General features: G+C 40.8%; 1 protein-coding gene across 1 annotated transcript in view; it reads right to left on the reverse strand.

The window, feature by feature from the left end:
• The window catches only part of negr1 (neuronal growth regulator 1), a 462,491-nt gene extending 442,292 nt beyond the window's left edge, over window positions 1–20,199 (reverse strand). The window contains exon 1 of the mRNA XM_048602091.1: window positions 19,924–20,199. Within this exon, the coding sequence (XP_048458048.1) occupies window positions 19,924–20,096 (173 nt within the window). The 5' untranslated portion in view covers window positions 20,097–20,199. The remainder of the gene's footprint in view (window positions 1–19,923) is intronic.
• Window positions 20,200–22,489: the final 2,290 nt, after the last annotated feature.

Consider the following 22,489-nt stretch of genomic DNA (forward strand, 5'->3'; position numbering starts at 1 on the left):
GTCCCAACTCCTATACTCAATGCACTGTCCACTGAAGGCAAGCATGCCAAAGAGACAGTAAGAACTGCCAATGCTGGAGTCTGAGATAACACAGTGTGGAGCTGGAGCTGGCGCTCCATTTCTGAAGAAGTGTCCCGACCCGAAACGTTAGCTTTCCTGCTCCTCTGATGCTGCCTAGCTGCTGTGTTCCTCCAGTTCCACACTGTGTTAAGCATGCCAAATGCTTTCTTCACTGCCCTGTCTACCTGTGACTCCACATTCAAGAAGCTATGCACCTGCACCCCTAAGTCTTCAGCTGTTGTCCTTCTTTCTTTTAATTCAGTTATCTTCATCCCACCTCAAAAAATACACTTAACCTAACATTGTTACAAACTACCAAGCAACATTTCAGTTTTAGAATTTTCATCCTTATTTTCAAGTCCCTCCTTCCGCTATCTCTTTAATCTTCTCCAGCTTCAAAACCTCTGAAATACTGTGCTCCTCCCTTACTGGCCTCCCCTGTACCCCCAGTTCTGGTTGTTCCACCATTGGTGACTGTCCTTTCAGTGACCTCAGCCCCAAGCTCTGGAATTGTCTCCCTCCATTTCTCCAACACTCATGCTACTTTGCTCCTTGAAACACTCCTTAAACTTATCTCTTTCATCAAGCTTTTGACCAATTAACTAATTCTCCTTGTGTGGCTTGGTGTCATGCTTACTGTTGGAATGCCCCCAAAAAGGTGCCTTGGGATGTTTCCCTATGTTAAAGATGCTAATATAACTACCATTTGTTGTTGTAATAACCAGACACATCCCTGATTTTCTCAACGTTTTCTGGCCGGGCCATAATGTCCTTTCTAAGTTTCTGCTCGCTCAGTCCAAGCTTTCCCAATTTTTCACATTTGTTTCCTCTTCCCAGATGAAGTATTAAGTTACAAAATGGAACAGCGTTTACTATGCAGAGGTTAGTGATCATATTCATATTCAGGGCCAAAGCACAATCCTGACTTGATTCACTGGTCATTCTCAATTCAAGTTGAGGATTTGTTTATGTGACAGCATCCTAGACATTTCAATCAAAGTTCATTAAAACATCATGCTTCATTACATTCAAAACAATTAAACATTAACTTACATTGAGTTATAATGTAAAGCTTACTTTCAAAAAAATGAATATTTACTCCTGACTGTTCATTAATAAACATTTGACATAAAGTGCTATCGAAGCATTTGATTAGAAAATTGTTCATGCTGTAACCCTATAATATAGTGAGTCAGCTGGTGTCTTTGGAGGAGCTAATATTCAGCCCTCTCAGACCAGACAATTGGGAATAGGTAATCTAGGGTGTCTACTCCTGATTACTGCCCAGTTTCTTCCACTAGAATCTGGGCAGTTGTTGTTCACTGAAGACAAGATAGAGCTCAGCTGTAACAGCCATCATGATTAAACAGCCCACTGAAAGTAAGTGGCCAGGCTCACAAATGAAAAATAGCTCCTGGGATGAAGGGTTAGGGAAATACCAGCTCCCAGGGGACTGGATCTGAACAAAAATAAGTACCTCCAAGAGATGAGAACAGGAAGGGTAGGAAATTGGAAAAAAAAATGATAAAGAAAATTCTTGTCATATATCACTGTACAAAGAAATTTGTTTTCATCAGTGCTCTCCTGAAAGCATTGACTCTTTGATAAAGTGTTGTTCCACAGGTATCAATTACCTTCTCGTGCCTCATCAAGTACCTATTCTTGTGTGAGTTGAAATAGAGAATGTTAACAAGCCATTAAATATGAAGGAGCATCACAGTAAACACTAATTCATTGGGCCCTCTCATGGTGCAGTGGTAGTATCCTGCCCCTTAACTGAGAGACCAGGGTTCAAGTCCCACCTGACTTTTACTAACATCTCTGAACAGGTTGATTTGGAAAACAGATTTTAAAAAAGGTCTAATTGGTTTGCATCAAACATCAGGTCTCATGTGCTTTTAGCAAAGGTCATTTTTATATTGACCACATGTATCAACAGCGGTTGACTTTTCCCAATTCAAGAGTACAGAGGCTAAATGCAGAACTCATATCACTTTCCACTTTTTAGACAACCAATTCATTAGAACTAGTTTCGTCAAGACAAATTGCAGAATGACTTTAGGACTCTAATAGTTGGAATCTGTTGCTTACTTTCTAAAACATGGTTTGGTCTTAGCTTGGACAGTGATGTAAATAATAGAATAGTAAGACAATCTTGTTTGTCAAAATTGTATCCCTTTTGGCAATGCTGAGTTTAATCACAGCTGTCTGGAGAAGGGAAGAGCATTAGTTCCTCAAATTAGAAATGCAGTGTCATTACTTCTTGGTCTTCAAAGCTTTTGGTTAATTTTTCAGCTGTTTGTACAGCAGTTGGATTTTGTTTTGATTTTGAACTGACATTTGGCCCATTTCCCTCTAAACCCTTTCTACTCATGTCCCCATTCAGATGCCTTTTAAATGTTATAATAAGACTTGTATCCACCATCTCCTCTGGCAGCTCGTTCCATACATGCACCACCCTCTGAGTGAAAAGGTTGCCCTTCAGGTCCCTTTTAATCTGACCCTCTCTCCTTAAACCTATGCCTCTGGTTTCGGACTCCCCTACCCTGGGGAAAAGACCTTGGCTATTCACCTTATTCATGCCCCTCATGATTTTATAAACCTCTGTAAAGGTCACCCCTCAGCCTCTGATGCTCCACGAGAAAAAAGCCCCAGCCTATTCAGCTTCTCCCTATAGCCCAAACCTTCCAATCCTGGCAATATCCTGGTAAATCTTTTCTGTACCCTTTCAAGTTCAACAACACCTTTCCTATAGCGGGGAGACCAGAAATGAATGCAGTATTCTAAGAATGGCCTTACCGGTGTCCGACGAGATCAATTGTTAGAATGTACGTGCTTCTTCTAGAGGTAATTCAAGTTCTATTTTGAGATGCTTAATTGAAAAATCTTTGTTTCAGATTCTGAGTCAGATTGTCAAATTATCACTACAACTTGGTGAGAAGTTACTGTATCAGTCATGCCACAACTGTTTTGAACAGTGTTTCAACATAATACTGAGGGTGCTTGAAATCTGAAATAAAAACATAAAATGCTGGTGAGCTGGTGAGGCAGCATCTGTGGAGAAAGAAACAGATAGCCTTTCATCAGAATGGGAGGTGTTAGATATTTAATAGTTTTTAGCAAGTAGTGGGTGGATTAGGGACAAAGGAAAGTCTGTGACCGGACAGAAGACAGAGGGTTTGAATGACAGAAGAGTTAGTTTTACAAGGGCAAACGAAATGGTGATGAGGATAAGAAAGAAACAAAGAAGTATAAGATGTCACAGAGCAGATGTCCTACTGTCTGAAAACAACATTAAAAGAAACACTGAAACATGCAAGGAAAAGGAAACACAATGTGTGGGCAGAGTTTACAATTTGAAATTGTTGAGCTGAATGTTGAGTCCAGAAGGCTGTAATGTGCCTAATTGAAAGAAAGATGAGGTGTTGCTCTGAAGCATATGTTGAGCCTCAATGGAACAATGAAGTAGGCTAGGAAGGGACAGAGATTCAGCGTAACAACAAGGTGGAGAAGTAAAATCACAGGCTAACCAGCTACTTCAGTTCATGCTAGTGGACAGAACAGAAGCGTCCCACATAAATGGCCATCTAATCAGTGTTCGGTTTCCCCAGTGTACAGGAGATCATATTGTGAGCAGAGCAGATTGTTTACTAAATTGAAAAAGATATGAATTACTGCTTCACCTGGAGGAACGTCTTTTGGAACCATGACACAGAGGACGTTAAACAGCAGGTAATACATCTCCTACATTTGCAGTGGAAAGGTGTTATTGCAGGGGAAGGTCCATTCCTGGTTACTACTGGGTCTTCACCAATATATGGCCTTATGCTGCCCAATGCTGCAATTTGAGTCTATTTAACAAGGTATTAGTTTAATTTTTGCATGTAACCTCAACGACATGAGGAGTTCCCAAGGTTCAGCAGAAATTCTGACATGCGGACCACAACTTTGCCCACAGGAAAGAATGACCTTCCATCTATATTGTACCTTTGGAACCAGAGAACATCTCAGGGCATTTTAAAGCATTCAAGTACACTACTTCAGGTGTGTAATGTAGGAAAGTCAGCAGTCAACCTTGGCACAGAATCATCCCACAAGTAACCAAAAAGGAATCTGTTGTTTCAGGTGTTGCTTGAGAGATAAATGCTGACTAACACACTGGATGAATTCTCTTGCTCTTTCTTGAACAGTGCCTGGCATCTTTACTATCCATCTGAGATTGCAAATAAGGACTTAAAATCTTATCTAAAAGTAAACACCTCTGTCAATACAATGCTCTCTCAATGCAGCATCAAAGATACCCCTGCCAGAAAAAAAAGTATCATAAAACACATCACTGCCAGGTTGAGCTGTCAATCCTATAAAGTCTTCATCATATAGCACAGAAAGAGACCCTTCAGTCCAACCAGTCCATGCTGACTATAATCCCAAACTAAACTAGTCCCACCTGCCTATGCTTGGCCCATATACCTCCAAATACTTCTTATTTATGTACTTATCTAAATGCATTTTAAATGTTGTAACTATACTCGCACCCACCACTTCCTCTGGAAGTTCATTCCACACATGAATCACTCCGTAAAAAAAATTGCACCTCATGTCTTTTCTAAATCTTTCTCCTCTCACCTTAGAAATATGCCCCCTAGTCTTGAAATCCACCAACGACCAACTGCCATTCACCTTATCTATTCCCCTCATTATTTTATAAACCTCAATAAGGTCACCTCACAACTTCTTACACTCCAGTCAAAAAAGTCCCAGCCCACCCAGCATCTCCTTATAACTCAAACACTCCATTCCCAGTAAGATCCTGGTAAATATCTTCTGAACCCTCTCCAGCTTAATAATACTCTTCCTATAACAGGGTGACCAGAACTGGACACAGTAATCCAGAACAGGCCTTACCAATGTCCTGTACAACCTTAACATAACGTCCCAACTCCTATACTCAAAGGTCTGAGCAATGAAGGCAAGCATGTTAAATGCTTTCTTAACTACTTTGTCCATATGTGATGCAAACTTCAAAGAATTATGTACCTGAACCCCTTGGTTTCTCTGTTTTACAGCACTGCAAAACGTCCTACTTCTAGCTTCATGATCCTGGTGCAGCTTTGAAATACAAACCTAACTGGCTTCACTTTGGTGTTAGTTAATATGTTATGAACAATCATGTTCTGCAAAGTGGTATTGCAAAGGATTTTCTGAAGAAGGAAGGTGAGGCAGTGGATGAATCAATAGCAGTAGCTGATGGAAGAAACGAAGGGCAACAAAGAACAGGAGATATTAGACAGTTGCTGATCTAAGCACCCAGTCCTGTCATTAAGAAAAACACCTGTAAAGTTCTTTCCCAGTTCACCCAAGACCTCACTTTCTCCCACAACCACAAATTCTATACTATCATACTTATGCACCTGATCACATTTTTCAGAGACAGGGCCTCAAGGGGCATTCATTCCTTTAGCCCATTGATGGATGATTAAAATTATTACCATAATATTATCACCATTGGAAATGTTATTTGCCATTTTGGGTGAGGTAGGTGCATTAGTGGTAAAACACATCACAAACATTTAGAGATAACACAGTGTGGAGCTGGATGAACACAGCAGGCCAGGCAGCATCAGGGGAGCAGGAAAGCTGACATTTTGGTTTGGGACCCTTCTTCAGAAATGGGGGAGAGGGAAGGGAGCTCCAAAGTAAATAGAGACAGGAGGGATGGGACTAGGGTAGATAGGTGGGGATGGTGATATGTGAGTGCAGGTAAGCAGTGGTGGGAATTGGTTAGTGAGGTTGGAGGACCGGATAGGTGGGAGAGAAGATAGACAGGTTGTGTCAGGTCAAGGAGGCAGGGATGAGAGGGAGGTTTGATCATGGGGTGAGGCTCAATATGGGCTTTACCAGTTGCAAAATCTCCCCACTCCCAGCCTCACTCCCACCATAAAAATTGGGAGTCCTATAAACAAACTGTAATATTTCTGAAGAAGGATCCCGACGCAAAATGTCAACTTTCTTGCTCCTCTGATGTTGCCTGGCCTGCTGTGTTCCTCCAGCTCCACATTGTTATCTCAGCAACATTTGTAATGATTGAAACAAGGATCCTCCATGTTTGCACAAAATGGTTTGTTTTCTGATGGCCTGGATTTCAAAGAAAACTGCACAGAAAGACCTAGAGATCTCTGTGGCACAGACTTGCTCTTCCCCAACATGCAGTGATAGCAGCATGCAGAGTAAAGTGTCAATCAGATGAAAGTATTCCCACGGACAGCAAACAAGGAAGTTGAAGAAAATTTTTTTTAACTTTTAGTTTAAATTTTTGGTTTGTGAAATAGATCATTATGCTTGAAATGAAAGACAAGCTAATATAAATAAACTTTAACTTTTTTAAAACAAACAAATGGATCTGTTTTATTATGATGGAGTTACTTGACATTTCACAAAAACAAAAATTAGATTTTCAGGGCCAGTAAAAGTGTTTGGCAGTAATGATTAAGTTAGTATGTCAGTAAAAACCCAATTATCTTCATTCAATAATGTATAACCATTGTAAGGGGTTTTACAGGGAGATTCCCATCTTTCCGTTCTAAACTTGGTGGCAGAATCGGCCATTTTCCTCTTCACATTGAAAATCTCATTCCCGCGGATCTCACCTATTTTCCAAATTCACCAATCCTGACATTGCACAGGAGCTAGGAAGATCTGTCCCTTATGCCCCTGCTGGCCCTCCTAAGGAACATTTCACGTACCTTGACTTTCCCTGCATCTCTGCATATTTTTCTCCTTCAGAATACTTAGAAAATTTCGAACAAATTACATGATAGGAACTTTTAAAAAAATTATGGTTTGTTTGGAGCCGTGAAACATGAGCTGAGTACTAAAGATGACCTTTAGGCCATGAGTAGTAGGTCGTTTTAAAAATAGAGAATAACAAACTGATATTTGCTTACAAGTCCAGGCCTGGAAGTAATTTGCAATTTAATTCTTGTTCAAAGAATGCTTTGGTTCAGGAGATACGTTACGCTCAAATAGATGACAGATGTTAAATGATAACTGGGGTCTATCAGGGAGGCAACCAAACTAACAAAGAGAAATCAAAGTTTTAACTGGTTTTGAACTGTGTTTTAGTCAGAAGGATTGTGCCTGAAAAATATTACGGGATGAAAGTTTGATTCCTCCCTGGTTATCGTTGCATTACCAACTTATTGAAAATTAGGTGAGTAGAATCTCAACTATAAGTATTAAATGAATACTCTTCGCAGCCTACTAGAAGCTAGTTGCTTATATCATGGTCTTCAGAAATCATGCAAGTTACAATACCATGTGCCTAAGAGATTATGGATCATGGAGCTTGCATATGTTAACTGACCAGTTACATCTCATTTACTTTTTCTTTTGATTTAACCCTTCATTGTGTCTGTTTGTTTGTCTGCCTTTGTGTAAGTGGGGGCTAGAACCAAAGAAGATTGAGATCAAATCAAGGACATTAATTAGATTACATTAAGATAAAGCAAAGAACTGCGGATGCTGAAGATCTGAATCAAAAACAGAAATTGCTGGCGAAATTCAGCAGGTCTGACAGTTTCTAAGGGAAGGCAGCAAAGTTAATGTTTCAAGTTTGGTGAATCTTCATCAGAACTTCAAATTAGATTATACTGTTGTTTAACTTTGCTTTGCTAATGCTACTGTATTATTAGTAAATTGTTAAATCTATTGTTTAAGCTGTTATCACAAAGTCTGGTATTGTTATTAAAATGGTTCAAAACCATTGGGTAAATCTGAGGGTCATTGAGAATTTGAATTTTAATGTGTTGTGAAGGATACGGAGGCTGACTTAATTTGGTTGTCTGTCTCCATGTCATAACACCTTGACTATCTTTTCATACAGTCATAAAGTCATACAGCATGGAAACAGACCCTTCAGTCCAAATCATCCGCACCGACTAAGCATCCCAAACCTGACCTAGTCTCATGTGCTAGCATTTGGCCCATATCCCTCTAAAGCCATCCACAAGCCTTTTAAATGTTGTAATTTTACCCGTCTCCACCACTTCCTCTGGCAGCTCATTCCATACTCGCACCACCCTGTGCATGAAAAAGTTACCTCTTGTGTGCTTTTCAAGTCGTTCCCTTCTCACCTTAAGTATGCTCTATAGTTTTGGACTCTCCCACCCTAGGAAAAGACCTTGACTATTCATCCTATCCATGCCCCTCATGATTTTATAAAGCTCTGTAATGTCACCCCTCAGCCTCTGATGCTCCAGGTACAATGACGCCTCGTCTTCCTCAGGCAATTTGACATGTCCGTAAAGGTCCCTCATCAACTTCTACAGATGCATCATTGAAAATATACTGTCTGGGTCCATAACGGCCTGGTATGGCAACTGCTCTGTCCAGGATCGTACATAGAGAGTGGTGGGCGTGTGGAATGCACTGCCGGCAGTGGTAGTGGAATCAGACACATTACAGACATTTAAGCGATTCTTGGATAGGCACATAGATGATAGTATAATGTAGGGTATGCAGGGTAGTTTGATCTTAGTAGGATAATAGGTCGGCACAACATTGTGGGCCGAAGGGCCTGTACTGTGCTGTACTGTTCTATGTTGTAAACTACAGAAGGTGGTGTGCACAGCCCAGACCATCATGGAAGCCAAACTTCCATCCATGGACTCCATTTACACAGCTCAATGCCGCGGAAAGGCTGCCAACATCATCAAAGACCCAGCGTATGCCGGTAATGATGTCCTACAACCTTTTCCATCGGGCAGAAGATACAGAAGCCTGAACACACGCACGAGCAGGTTCAGGAACAGCTTCTTCCTGGCCATTATCAGACTGAACAATGAAGTCTCTAGCCTCAAATAATGCTGATCTTGCTAACATTGATCTCACCTACTGCACTCCATGTGCAACATAACCTATATGCCTTTGTCTATTTCTTTTTTGATCTGTATATCCTTGGCTTACTATGATTTGCCTGTACCACTCGTAAACAAAGCTGTTCACTGTATTTCGGTATATGTGCCAATAAATAAATCAATCGGGGAAAACATCCCAGCCAATTCAGCCTCTTCCTACAATTCAAACCCTTCAGTTCTGGCAAAATCTTTGTAAATCTTTCCTGCACCCTCTCAAGTTTAACAACATCCTTCCTACAGAAGCGTAACCAGAATTGTCCGCAGTTTTCTAACAGTGGCCTCACCAATGTCTAGTACAGCCGCAACATGACATCCCAACTCCGATCCTCAATGTTATGACCAATGAAGGCAGGTATGCCAAATGCCTTCTTCACCATCCTATCCACCTGCGACTCCACTTTCAAGGAACAGTACATAAGCATCCTTGGGTCTCTTTGTTCAGCATCATTCCACAAGGCTCTATCATTAACTGTACAGGTCCCTTCCCTGGTTTGCCCTCCCAAAATACAACACCTCACACTGATCTAAATTAAACTCCATCTGCCACTCCTCAGCCCATTGGCCCATTGATTAAGATCCCAACGTACTCTGAGATAATCTTCTTCACCACCAGCTACAGCAATTATTCTGGTGTCATCTGCAAACTTACTAACCATGCCTCCTACATGCATGTCCAAATCAGGGTCAGGAAATACCCTGAACACTCAATTTTGCTGGATTAGGAGAAATGTGCACTCTCAGGCTGCTCAGTCAGTGTCCCTGTTAGTAACTACAGACCGGAGGTCTTGCATTACATTCACCTTGCCAAAGTGAAGAAGATCACCTGTGGCAGCGCAACTAGCTTCTCTGGACAACTTTGGTTGGTGATGTTATCCACCACCACAGATGTTAACTCTGCTCTCTCTCCACCAATGCTGGAAGACCTCCTGAGTTTTTCCAACAATTTCTGTTTGTGCTTATGATTTCCAGCATCCGCAGTTCTTTGGTTTTTCTGTTTTCTTTGCTGGGTGGCTGTCTGCCATGATCTGGGAACAAGATCTCATGCCTGTCTCACTGCCTCAACAGAACCTAAAGAGTTGTATCTATGAATGTCAGGGGAGTTGTACTTTGTTCGTCAAGCCTCCGTCTCTCTCCTGGTGACCTCAAGATTCCAGAACCATGCAAAATTACTGCCACGATACTGGCGGCCTTTAAACCGGGGCTGTACTGCATGAGTTTTGCTTCCATCTCATGCCCATCATTGCTAACTGGTTGGCAGGCAGGATTTGTCACACAATCTGCCAATCTCAAGGAAATTCAAGAGCTCTGACTGTTTCCCCACTGGTGCATGGTTCAAGGATGGAAATGGTTCCAATATCAGGTTCTCAACCCCAGAGGCAAAATCTTGCCCATTACAACCTGCATGGCACAGTAAATATACTTTGCTCTTTCTGCCCCACCCAGCAGAAAATGTCTCACTTGTAACACTTACCTGCTGTAATGTGGATGGAGAACGTGAATCCAAAATATTACAACCAAATTACACTGAGCTAGACTTTGGCAGCATTTCATGATGCTCACTGCATCAAACAAAGTGGGAGCATGAGGCACTGAATAACACTAAGATTAAAAAAAAGTAATTCCTCATTGCTCTACTGCAGTTTTGTTATTTTGATTGGCCTTGGTTAATAGCAGTTGCCATGAAACCAGAGCATGACCAATCCCTGACTGTTAGACTATAGTAGCTGACACCGAGCTAGATGTATTGGAACCTTTGTTATCGCATTTGGATTAGTTTGGAAATAAAACCCTCATTGCTGTGAAGATGTTCTCTTTGTCAAAAGGTATACAAGGAGAAGGAAAAAGAAGTAAAAGAAACTAATGTGAGATTTTGGAAGTTAATTCAACTTCAGTTGCTGTGTTGAATTGAATACAATACTCTTCTGGCTATTTGCCAAACCAAGCTTTCAACTGGAATATATTTTGAAAATATCTCTTCTTCATTTACATGCATCATTTATGAACGTGAAGACAAAACAATTACACATGCCCACTGCAGCTGCTCACCATTCCATTGGTTACTATGTCTTTTGAAAGTTAAAGTTATTATTTTGCTGTTCCAGAACTTCAACGGATAAATTGCCTGAATTGTTCAAATTCTGACCAAACAAGTTAAACAGATTGCACCTTCAATCTAACGACAGCTCCACTAGATACACAATTATCATCAGCTCTCAGTTATATTGTAACTGCCTGGGGATTTATTGGTTTTCAAAAGCCATAATATTTTATCACATTGGGTGCGAATCAGGTTGCTGAAAATATTCCTAGGGGTTTTATTACTTACCATCCCATGTCCCTCTGCCTCATCCCCATGCTCCTATCACTATTTGCTCAGCACATCAACACCACAGCCAACCACTTATCCCTACCATTTGGAAAGCGAACACATTTCTCTTGATTCAATAGTCGTATCCTTGACTGTTAAAAAATAAGTTTCCCCAACTCTAAAATTATTGTAACTAACTAACAAGCAAAATATCAAATAAACTGCAGATTCCTCTCTGCGGTGATTTTCATGATGGGTTATAAGTTATGTCGGGTATCTAACCCACACCCCATTACCGCCATCTCCAATCTGGTCCCAATAATACTGGAGAGGGATAGTCAAAGTGCTTTCTAGCTTGTCCTTAGGTCTATTAAGGCAGGCAAGACTGCAAGAGTCTTTTGTAATAAATGTTCAAGTCCTATTGTAACAGACGATGGCATGTCATTAATCTTCTTAAATACTTGTTGTACCTGCAGAGTTACATTTTGTGACTCATGCATGAGAACACATAGATTTCTCTGCACCTCAGAATTCCACAGTCATTCTCTGGTTTAGAACTGCTTTTCCATTCTTCCTGCCGAAATGAACAACATAATATTTTTCCACATTACACTGCGTCTGCCAGATTTTTACCCACTCACTCAGCTTACTTATAGCTCCCTGCAAGTTCTTTCTGTTCACTTCACAACATATTTTCCAACCATCACAGTGGCTCAAGCAGCATCCATGGAGACAGAGCAAGCCAACGTTTCAAGTCTAGATGACTCTTCATCAGAACTGATGTGAAGTTGCAGGGTGCAGCATTTAAGCAGCAGATGAATTTATTAATTTTTATATATTTATTTATTTTATGCCAACCAGCTAATCTTCTATCCAAGCTAATCCTGGTTATATGCTCCTTGCTGATTGACTCTAATACATTTCCCAAAACAGATGTCTAGCTAACTGATCTACATCTTCCTGCTTCCTAACTCCCTCGCTTTTTGAATGGAGTTACATTTGCTATGTTCCATTCTGGTGGAACATTTCCAGAATCTAGCAATTTTTGCAAAATTAACACTAATGCATCTACCAACCTAATCAGCCACCTCTTTTAAGATTTCTAAATGAAGTTCATCAGGGCCAAAGGACTTCTCAGCCTACAGCTCCATTAGTTTCTTCAGTATCGCTCCCTCAGGGACTGTAATTTCACCAATTTCCTCTTTTCCTTCTGCCTCCTGATTTTCAGTTATTATAGAGCCATAGAGTTGCACAGCATGGAAACAGACCTTTCGAACCAACTCATCCCTGCCAACAAGATATGCTAAATTAATCTAGTCCCATTTGCCAGCATTTGGCTCATGTCCCTCTAAATCCTTCCTCTTCATGTACCCATCCAGATGCCTACTGGAATGTTCTTTTTTAAAATCATAGAATCCCTATCCCATTCGGCCCAACAAGTCCACACCAACCCTCCGAAGAGCATCCCAGCCAGACCGATTCCCCTACCCCTGCATTTCCCATGTCTAACCCATTTAACCTAAACATCCCTGGGCACGAGAGGCAATTTAGCATGGCCAATCCATCTATCTTGCGCAGCTTTGGACAGTGGGAGGAAACCAGGGCACCCGAAGGAAACCCACACAGACACGGGGAGAATGTGCAAGCTCCACACAGACAGTCACCCAAGGCTGGAATCAAACCTGGGTCCTTGGTGCTGTGAGGCAGCAGAGATAACCGCTGAGCCACTGTGCTGCCTATCATCTATGGTGAAGAAAGAAGTAAAATCTCCTGGGTTCAAACACTTACCTGAAGACAGAAAATGGAACAAAAGGGTTTTAATGCATCTTTTTGATGATCTACAGATCTTGAGATATTTCAGTTGCTGACATCGAAGTTTTAAACTACCAAACTTTCAGACCTGTCGTGCTCCTGTTTCTACTCGGGAATTCTTGATATAACATTCTGCTAAAGACTGGACCTGTGCAGGAAGGATGCCATGATTATATGGATAACCCTAGCTAAGCAGTTTCCTGGCATCTGTAAATTTTAGCAGCTCAGCTTTAACCCACAAAAGAGGAAGATAACTCTAACCATCTCATTCTTACATTTAAAATGGCCAATTGCACAAAGTACCATGATAATTTAGCCCTGTGCTGTCAGATGAGGAGATGAAAGAAGAAAACTGAGAAAAACGTTTTTAAGCCTTCTAAGAGGCTTCCTTTATTAAAATGGAAAGATCCAACTTTTACAATCAAACCTTCATCCCCACTAACAGCCCCATGGATAGCAGTAGTCGCAAAAGAAAAGTACTTTAAAATAATGGCATATGTTGCATTGATTACATGTGTTCATGCACCATAAAATTGGAATTAAGATACATCTGAGAAATGTTTTTATGATATGCGGGCACCTTGAAAAACAGCAATTTTTGTACTGGCTTACAATAAGACACTGGGCAGAATCTAACCTGGTCCACGGAAGTGTGACATGAGATGATAATTATAGAATTGGGAGTGAAGACACAAAGGTGGAATGGCAGTTGTGTTTTCAACTCCCTTCAATTCAATCTGGGGTGCAGAAGTTTAAAGAAACTCTTCCTGCCTGGAAGCCATTTGAAACTCTTAAGCAGGCCATTAAGGAGCAATATTGGAGGTTGTAAAATCTTGTCTGGTTCACAAATATCTTTGAGGGAAAGAAATCTGACATTTTTACCTGGTCTGGCCTTCGTGTGACTCTAGACCCCTAGCAATTTGGCTAACTTTTAAGTCCCCACTGATCAACCTAGCAAGCTACTATTTAAATGCAATAAGGATGGGCAAGAAAAACACACCCATCTGTGCTTGGCTGCAATGCCCATATTCCATAAGAGAACAAAATAAAGAGATCCTCCAACATGTTCAGCTCTTCCCAGTTGACAGATACAATATTGTGCATTTGTGCCAAGAGTTTATTTATCCAACATGTATCAGAATTTCAGCTGGAATTCCAACAGCTCCAAAGACTTTTCAGATGGATGGATAGGTTTTTGATCAGTAGGGGAATCAGGGTAATTGGGAAAGTGGACGTGAGGAATGTTGGACCAGCCATGATCCTATTATATGGTGGAGCATGCTTGAGGGGTTGATAGCCTAATCCTGTCCTTATGGTCTTATGGCCCGTGTTGTTTGCCAGCTGTTTAATGGGTTTTTTTTCCAACTTTGGTCTGGACCGAAATGGCAGTGAGACTGAGCTGGATAGCAAATTCAGGCAGAATAGTAATTCAAATATTTTATCCATCAAGCATTGACTGCCTCCTGGTCAATAAGACCAAAAGACATAAGAACAGAAGTAGGCCATTTAGACTGAGTCTATTCCACCACTCAATGACATCATGGCTAATCTGATCAGCCTCTATTCCACCTACCAGCTTTTTCCCCATAACCCTTGACTCCCTTAATGATTAAAAGTCTGTCTATCTCAGTCTTGAAAATACGATAACAACCCAGCCTCTGCAGTCCCCTGCTGAGTAAGGAAATGCACAGACTCATTACCACACAGGAAAAAAGTCCTCCTCATCCCTGTCTTGGTAAGGCAACCCCTTACTCTGAGATTATGGTCTCTGGTCCTAGACTCTCCCAGGGGGAAACAACCTTTCCACATTTACTCTGACAAATACCCTAAGCATCTTTTATGTTTTAATAAGGTCACCTCTCATTCTTGAAATTTCCAATGAGTACAGGTCCAAACTACTCAACCTCTCTTTATAAGTCAGTCCTTCCATTCCTGGCACAAAAACAAATTTGCTGGAAAAGTTCAGCAGGTCTGGCAGCATCTGTGAAGGAAAAAACAGCGTTAACGTTTCAGGTCCAGTGATCCTTCTCAGAACTGGCAGAGTCTGAAAAGTATCCCTGAGGAGGTAAAACAATCCTTCTAATATATAGAAGCCTTTGGCTTTTGACAAATCAAAATGGAGTATGTTCATTGCAGAAGACATTAATGTATTGACAAAATTCATCAAGGTCGTGCTGAGCCAAAGTCGAGGTGTTGGAGAGAGTGCACAAACTTCCCAACAACCCATCAATAAGGCCCTTCCACAAGGCCCTTCCACCTTCACCAAATGAACATTCTCTGAAAGGAGTTGGTAAGTCATGCATCGGACTTACCGGTCATCTCAGAATCCCTCAAACTGGAATGCAAATCCAAAATCACTATCTAAATGTAAAGGCTGCAGATAGATTTTCCCTGAGTTGTTGTCTCAACCAGTTTCCTACCTTCCTCCTTATCCAAGTCTTATCTCCTAGAGCTGCCATCGAATGGCTGGCCTCTCTCTTGTTCCAGTAATTCCCTAACCCTAACAGTGCAACTGGAAGTGATCACCAGAGGTGGCTACTCTTTCAAAGTCCCTAAGAGGAGACACTGATGGAAGTGAACTTTTAGCAACGGTATCAACCAGTTGACAATGTGTTAAATTGCCCAGGAATCCACTTCACAAAAGCAACACATCTCCTGGCATCACATTTACTCCCACATAGATGTCTGACATCCTAACCATGAAATCCCCTTTAACTACTGCTCTTCCATTGCTTTTGCTCATCCTCTGCACAGCCAAGCTACCTATGGTGCCTTGGGATTGGTTCTGGCTGCATTGCCTGGAGGAACCATTGCCCTCGGTATCTTCCAAAAACGGAATACTGCCTAGCAAGCACAATAGATTCAGGGAACTCCTGCATTACCTGCCTGGTTCTCGCCCATTCCTTCTCTGCTTGTACACTTCTAACCTGTGGTGTGACCACCTCCCTATGCAGGTTATCCACATAGCCTTCTGCCTTGCAGATATAAAACAGAGACTCCAGCCACTGCTCAAGTTCTGAAACCCAGAGCTCAAGTTTGTGCAGCCATTATACAGATATGTAGCTATCTGTAAATGTGTTTGTCTGGGACACATGGTGTATCTATGACTTCACACATACCACAGGATATACATTCCACTTGGCCTTTCTGACCTGCCATTCCATAAGAATATTTAATTATTGTTTGAATATTAGAACATTATTGTTCCATAAGAATTATTTGTTAACCTTAGAATAAGTATGGTCTCAGTTTGAAAACTCAGAAATAAGAGAGGGAAAAAAAAGCTTAAACAGAAACTAAGTACTAAATTTTCACTTTAAAGGTTGGAAATACTGACCAAACCTACTCACCTATCAACCATATTCCCTGCAATCGTAATGTCATACTGCCACAGGACTCTGTACAGGTAGGCCTCTTAATCTACGCCCTATTTCATCTCCTGTTCACCTCTCACATTGGAGACTTTAGTTCTTGGATTAAGACCTAATTAGAGTACCTCTCTTCCCCCACTGCCCTGAATTTCCACTTTGACCCAAACTCCCAGCTACTCACTCTGTCTCAGTCTTGCTCCAGTGAAGTCTCCCTCATTCTGACCATGTAGCTTACTCAGCAACAACCTGTTCACCAATACTCTATTGGTTCTGCCATGGAAACTCAGCTCTAGAATGTTTTACGCACTTAGCCTAATTATGGACAAAAGAGTTGAATTTCAGAAGTGAGGCAAGACTGACTACAATAGTGACATCAAAAGAGCATTTGACTGGATGCAGAATCAAGGAACTCTCAAGAAATTGCAATGAATGGGAACTGGGGGAGAATTGTTATACCTAGCACAAAGGAATATGTTTGTGGTTGTTGGAGCACAATGATTTCAGCACCAGGACATCATTGTAAGAATTTCTCAGGGTCTTGACCTCAACTGAACCATTTTCAGTTCTTTCTCCAAAGGCCTGCCCTCAAACAAATCAGTCAGAAATGGGAACAATAGTTGGTGATTACATACTGTTCAGCACCATTTGTGACTCCCCAGATACTGAAGCAGTTTGTATCCGTATGCAGGAAGATCTGGACATTATCTGCGTTGGGCTGATGGCAAGTTACATTTACACAAAACAAATTTCATGTCAAAAATCACACAACACCAGGTTATAGTCCAACAGGTTTATTTGAAAATGCAAGCTGAGCTCCGAAAGCTTGCCTTTTCAAATAAACCTATTGGACTATAACCTGGTATCATGTAACTTTTGACCTTGTTCACCCCAGTCCAACACCAACATTTCCATATCATACAAATTCCAGACAATGCCCATCCCTTAAAAGGGGAGGATCTAACTATTTCCCGATGACAATCAATTGTAATACCATCATTGAATCCTCAACCATCAACATTGTGATAGTTAAAGTTAAAAAGTTAACTGGACTAGCCATTTCAATACCGTGGCTCAAAAGCAAGTCAGAGGTTAGGAACCTTCCTGATATGCAGAAATCTGCCAATGAAGTACAAATCACAAGTCAGGGGTATCCTGGCATATTCTCCACTTACCTGAATGAGTACAGCTCCGACAACTTACAAGTAATTCAACATCATCTAAGAAAACTACAGGTTGCTTGATTGGCTTCCACCATCTTAAACGTTCACTCGCTCCACCACAAGTGCACAGTGAAGCATTCTGTACTATCTTGAAGGTGCACTGCAGCAACTCACAAGGCACCTTCAGCAGTAGCACCTTCCAATTGCAACTTCAATCATCTCGAAGAACAAAGACAACAGCATACAGAAACAACACCACCTGCAGGTTCCCCTCTGAGCCGCACATCATCCTTACTTGGAAATACATTGCTATTTCTTCACTGTTGCTGGGTCAAATTCCAGCAACTGCCTCCCTGGGAACACTGCACCTTTTTGATTTCTATGGTTCAAGAAGGCAACTTATATCACCTTTTCAAGAATAATGAAGAATGGATAATAAATGCTGAGCTTGCTAATGAGATTCACGTCAAGAATAAATAAATACGACTGTGTCAGCATCAACTTTTTATGAACACCTGTGACAAAGTCTAGATCATTTTTTATGTGAAAGAAGTATGCAAAATTAAACACAATAAATAATGTTTAGATGCTTAAAATCCAAATGTTGAAACTCATATTCACCTTACACATTGTAATTCTGCTTACAGAATGCAGTTGGAGTACCAGAATATTATTCTTTAAGGTTAATTTCCTTAAGTATATTCTTGCTAGTTAGTGAGCTCCACCTAGAAATATGAAATATTATTATACATGGCTAGCCAATAACAAGGAATAAAATTGAAAGTAAGTGACTAAGAGAATGATCCAATAATATCACATTCAATAAAACAGTCATGAGGGAAAGAAAATCAAAACTGAATGCAGTCAAATTTCTGGCATGACAGAGAAGGCTGTGTTTCACATTAATTTTACATCATAAAATATCTATTATATCATAGTTATTGTGTTCAACATATTTTAAAATGCAGCTCATGTAAGAGATTGAGCGGAAATCCCCCTCCTGTGCTTTCCCAACATTGCTGCGCTCCCCCTCCCTCACCTCTTTCCTTTGAAAAGGTGAGATAATCAAGCCATAGGAAGATGTCAATGCCACTCTGTGATTGGCCAAAAGGAGGTGCACTATTCCAGAGCTGAACTGATCTCACCACTTATTCTTTGCCTGTGGATTTCATTACTAAGTGCCCAATCTAGTAACCCAACTCAGAGCTACTAAAATTCAACCACTGTTTGTTAGGAAATGCAAATGATTAGGATATGTACTCTGTCTTCCAGTTTTACATCTCCTGTTGTTAACTATCCGACTGTTGATAATTTTGAAATATGCTTTCCAATTGAAGATCTTCAGTCTCATGATGTTTTGATTATTTGGATAAAGTATGATGTGAAACTTCTAAACAGTCTAAAGGTGTGTCAAATGATTTGAAGGCATCTTGTATTGTCTTTCACTTAGACTTTAGTGCATTGTCAATTGGAGATCTATGGAGGTTAACAATACAAAAAGAACATTTTAAATGAACGCTTCCCATTCTTTGTTGTATCAGGCTTTAATATAGAGTGCAAATCTTGCGTGGGCGCTTAACTACAGCACAGCATGTACTTCTGAAGTTATCAGTAATGCATCAAATAGTGATACGAAAATAAAAGGTAATTTCACTTCTCTGCTTGGAAACAGTGACGGGCAATGTCTGTCAAAATGATAATGACAATCTGTTTTCATTTATTTTTTCTGCAGGTGGGCTGCAAAATAAAGGGTGTGGCAAAATGAAGTGACTAGAATCAAATGCAACTCTTACAGCTGGGTTAACTATTCATGCTTCTTACTGTTAGAATTTTTCTGCAAGTTTAATTTATTGCATCAGTGACAGTATTTTCTCTTTCCATTTTCATTCAAGTGGCTGGCACAAACGGTCCGCAAGTCACAAGTGCCACGGACGCTCGTTAAATAACGATAGTCTGAGTTGGGGGGTGTAACACTGAGCTGGGATGTAAAAAAAAGTGTCGCGCAATGCAGTGGAATGGACGGTTCGCAGCCGCTCCTGCTGTTTGTTTTTTGTACATTTTATTTTCCTCAAAACTACATCCTGCAGGAACTATGAAAACACACAGCGGTGCAACAAGAGAAGACAACAACATTGGTCAACCATGTGCAACTTAAACCTCCGCCCACCAACAACATCCAAAACGGTACCTCCCTGCGCCCCACCCCGCGCCACCCGAGAGAGAGACAAAACAAAGCTATCAAAGTGCGTAAATAAGATTGTTTTCTCCAGTGCCCAGGTTGCTGTTGCAGCCCCTACCTGAGGATGGCCGTGTCTCCCTGCCGCACCATGATGTTGTCTACAGCTGGCCAAGGGAAATCCACGCTCTGAGCTGCCGGGAGGCAAGTGGGCAACAAGCAGCAGAGACTGAGCAGCAGAGCGGCCAGCCACTGGCCCGAGGCGCACGGAGAACCATCCTGCATGCTGTCCATCGCTCGTATGCCGTTCTCGGGCCAAAGCTGGGCAATCCCTCTCCCCCAACACACACACACCCCTCCCTCCCTCCCCTTCTCTGCCCGGCACACGGAGTTTCGCTCTGGCGCTGCCTCACTCTAAAGTACGAGCTCTTTATTCTCCAGCGGCTCCCACATCATCCAGCGACGAACTGATGTAAAATGCGTGTGTGTTGTGTTTGGAGGAGAGAGAGAGAGAGAGAGGCAGCAGACAGCCCCCAGGCTCTGAGCCAGTTGCCATGGCCGTTGCCCAGGCAACATGTCCGACTGACTGGGAGCGCCGAGTATTAAAGGTAATGCCGTCCAGGTATCTCCCCCATCAGCATCAGTATGACAACTCAGAGACGGCTAAAATCACCTTCAATTCCCCAACAGCAACAAAACAACAAAAACAGATACAGCGTCATATTTCATCTGGCACCTTTTCTGCTGCTGCATCACGATTTTGCAAAATGTCAAAATGATTCTGAATGCTGTAAAATACTAACTTTTATTTTTAAATTTTTGAAAAAAGAAACAATGTATGAGCTGGCTGGATGTCAGAAGATTTGACTCCTCAAAGCCCATTTGCTAAGGTGCCAGTACCTTCAGTCTGTTAGCAGTCCTGCTTTAGGAAGGGTGATCCCAAATGCACTCAAAAGATTAAGATTGATAAAAAGCCTAATACAAATGATAAAAGTGTTTGAGTTAAACAACAAAATAAGAAGTCATACTACAGTGCCACTTATGGATTAAAAAGTTAATAAATCATAACAATGTGAAATACCTAGGTTGGTATTTGTCAGTGCAAGTACTACCAAAATTGTTTCTGCAATTTTTAGGTGTAAAATCAGCTTCATCACTGAGAGACACAGGCAGTTCTCTTTGCTCAACTTAATATATGAAGTTTAAAAGCAATATTATTATTTTGACAATAAAGATGTAATTAAAGGACAATTGCTGTGACAAAGTTCTTTACAAAATAATATGTTTAAAAACAACTCCTTAATATGACATCATTTTGCCACCTAACACACACTGTGCTATCAATGTATTTGTAACGACAAATTGAATAAAAATGAAACTAAAGTTACACTGAAAGTTTGTGCATTTCCTATGGAAAGAATTGGCAGTGTGCTAGTGTTATTTTCAAAGTGAGCTGCAATCAGCTGGCTCAGGAACTGAGGAACCACCACAGGAACTACCAAAGCTCCATGCTAAGGCAATAATACCCTTTAATCTCAATTCTTTTGTAACTAATTTATTTTAATTAGGGATATGGATATGCTAAATTTACCAATCCTTTAACTAATCCTTACAGCCGCCAAGACTAATGGCCGTACACAAACTACAATGCTATCCCTTCAAATCTCTTGAGATATTGGAGGACTTTGGATTTACAAAAGGAACATTCTTATCGTTTTACACTTGTGTCTAATTATTATCTTGGCTAAGAATCTATTCAGTGTGGAGTTGAGCCATGTAAACCAGAGAAGACATATTGATCAGGGCTAAGTTAACTATTGCCAAAATGTCAGTATGGCCAAGTAGCAACAACCTCACCTGAGAGAAGATTATGAGTTCAAGCCCACTGCAGAGACTTGGGCACAAAATCCATGTTTGTTTCCTGGTTTAACAATAAGGGAGAGGGAACCTTTCAGATGAAACATTAAACTGAAGACTCATCTGCCCTCTTAAATGGACATTATGGATCATAAAGGCAGTATTCCTGAAATGAGCAGAGAAAAATTTCCAAGCTGTCCTGGTTAATATGTGTCCTCACTCATTATCACTAAGGTAGATTATTTGGTTTGTTGATTTTTGCTGAACTTTTGTATATACAAATTAGTGTGGTTGCTATATTCCCTTCTACATTTTGGAAGTACTTCATTGGTTATGAACATTTTTGTGATGTCCTGAGATAATGAAAGATGCTGTATAAGTGTAAATCTTTTTATAATAGAAGTGCAAGGTGAGTTGTTTCAATTGGTTTCTGCCCTGGGACTAAGGAATAGAAAGCTAAGAAAGGATACCAATTCCTGACCACCAGTCAGTGGTCCCTGCTAGATAATATGCTTATGACAACATCAGTTGAGAAAAGACTTAGAAAAGTCAGAAAACATCATTATAAGATTAGTCAGTCACAAGCTAAGTACAGTCTTGGAATTTCCTTCCTTCTTCACTACCTCCATGACATTTTTGGAAGTGTAGCACAGACTGTGAGTAAACACGTAGATGGAGTTTGGAATGAAGAAACAGAGGCAGAATGAGAGCAAGTCTGAGGAAATTCTGGTCTCTAGAGCTAAAATAATAGAATGAATTCATTACTGTCACATTTGTAATGGGAATCAACATACTGAAAGGAGTATGGACTGAACACTATGTACCCCATA

The sequence above is a fragment of the Rhincodon typus genome, chromosome 10, assembly GCF_021869965.1.
Source record: "Rhincodon typus isolate 14 chromosome 10, sRhiTyp1.1, whole genome shotgun sequence".
Classification (NCBI taxonomy): domain Eukaryota; kingdom Metazoa; phylum Chordata; class Chondrichthyes; order Orectolobiformes; family Rhincodontidae; genus Rhincodon; species Rhincodon typus.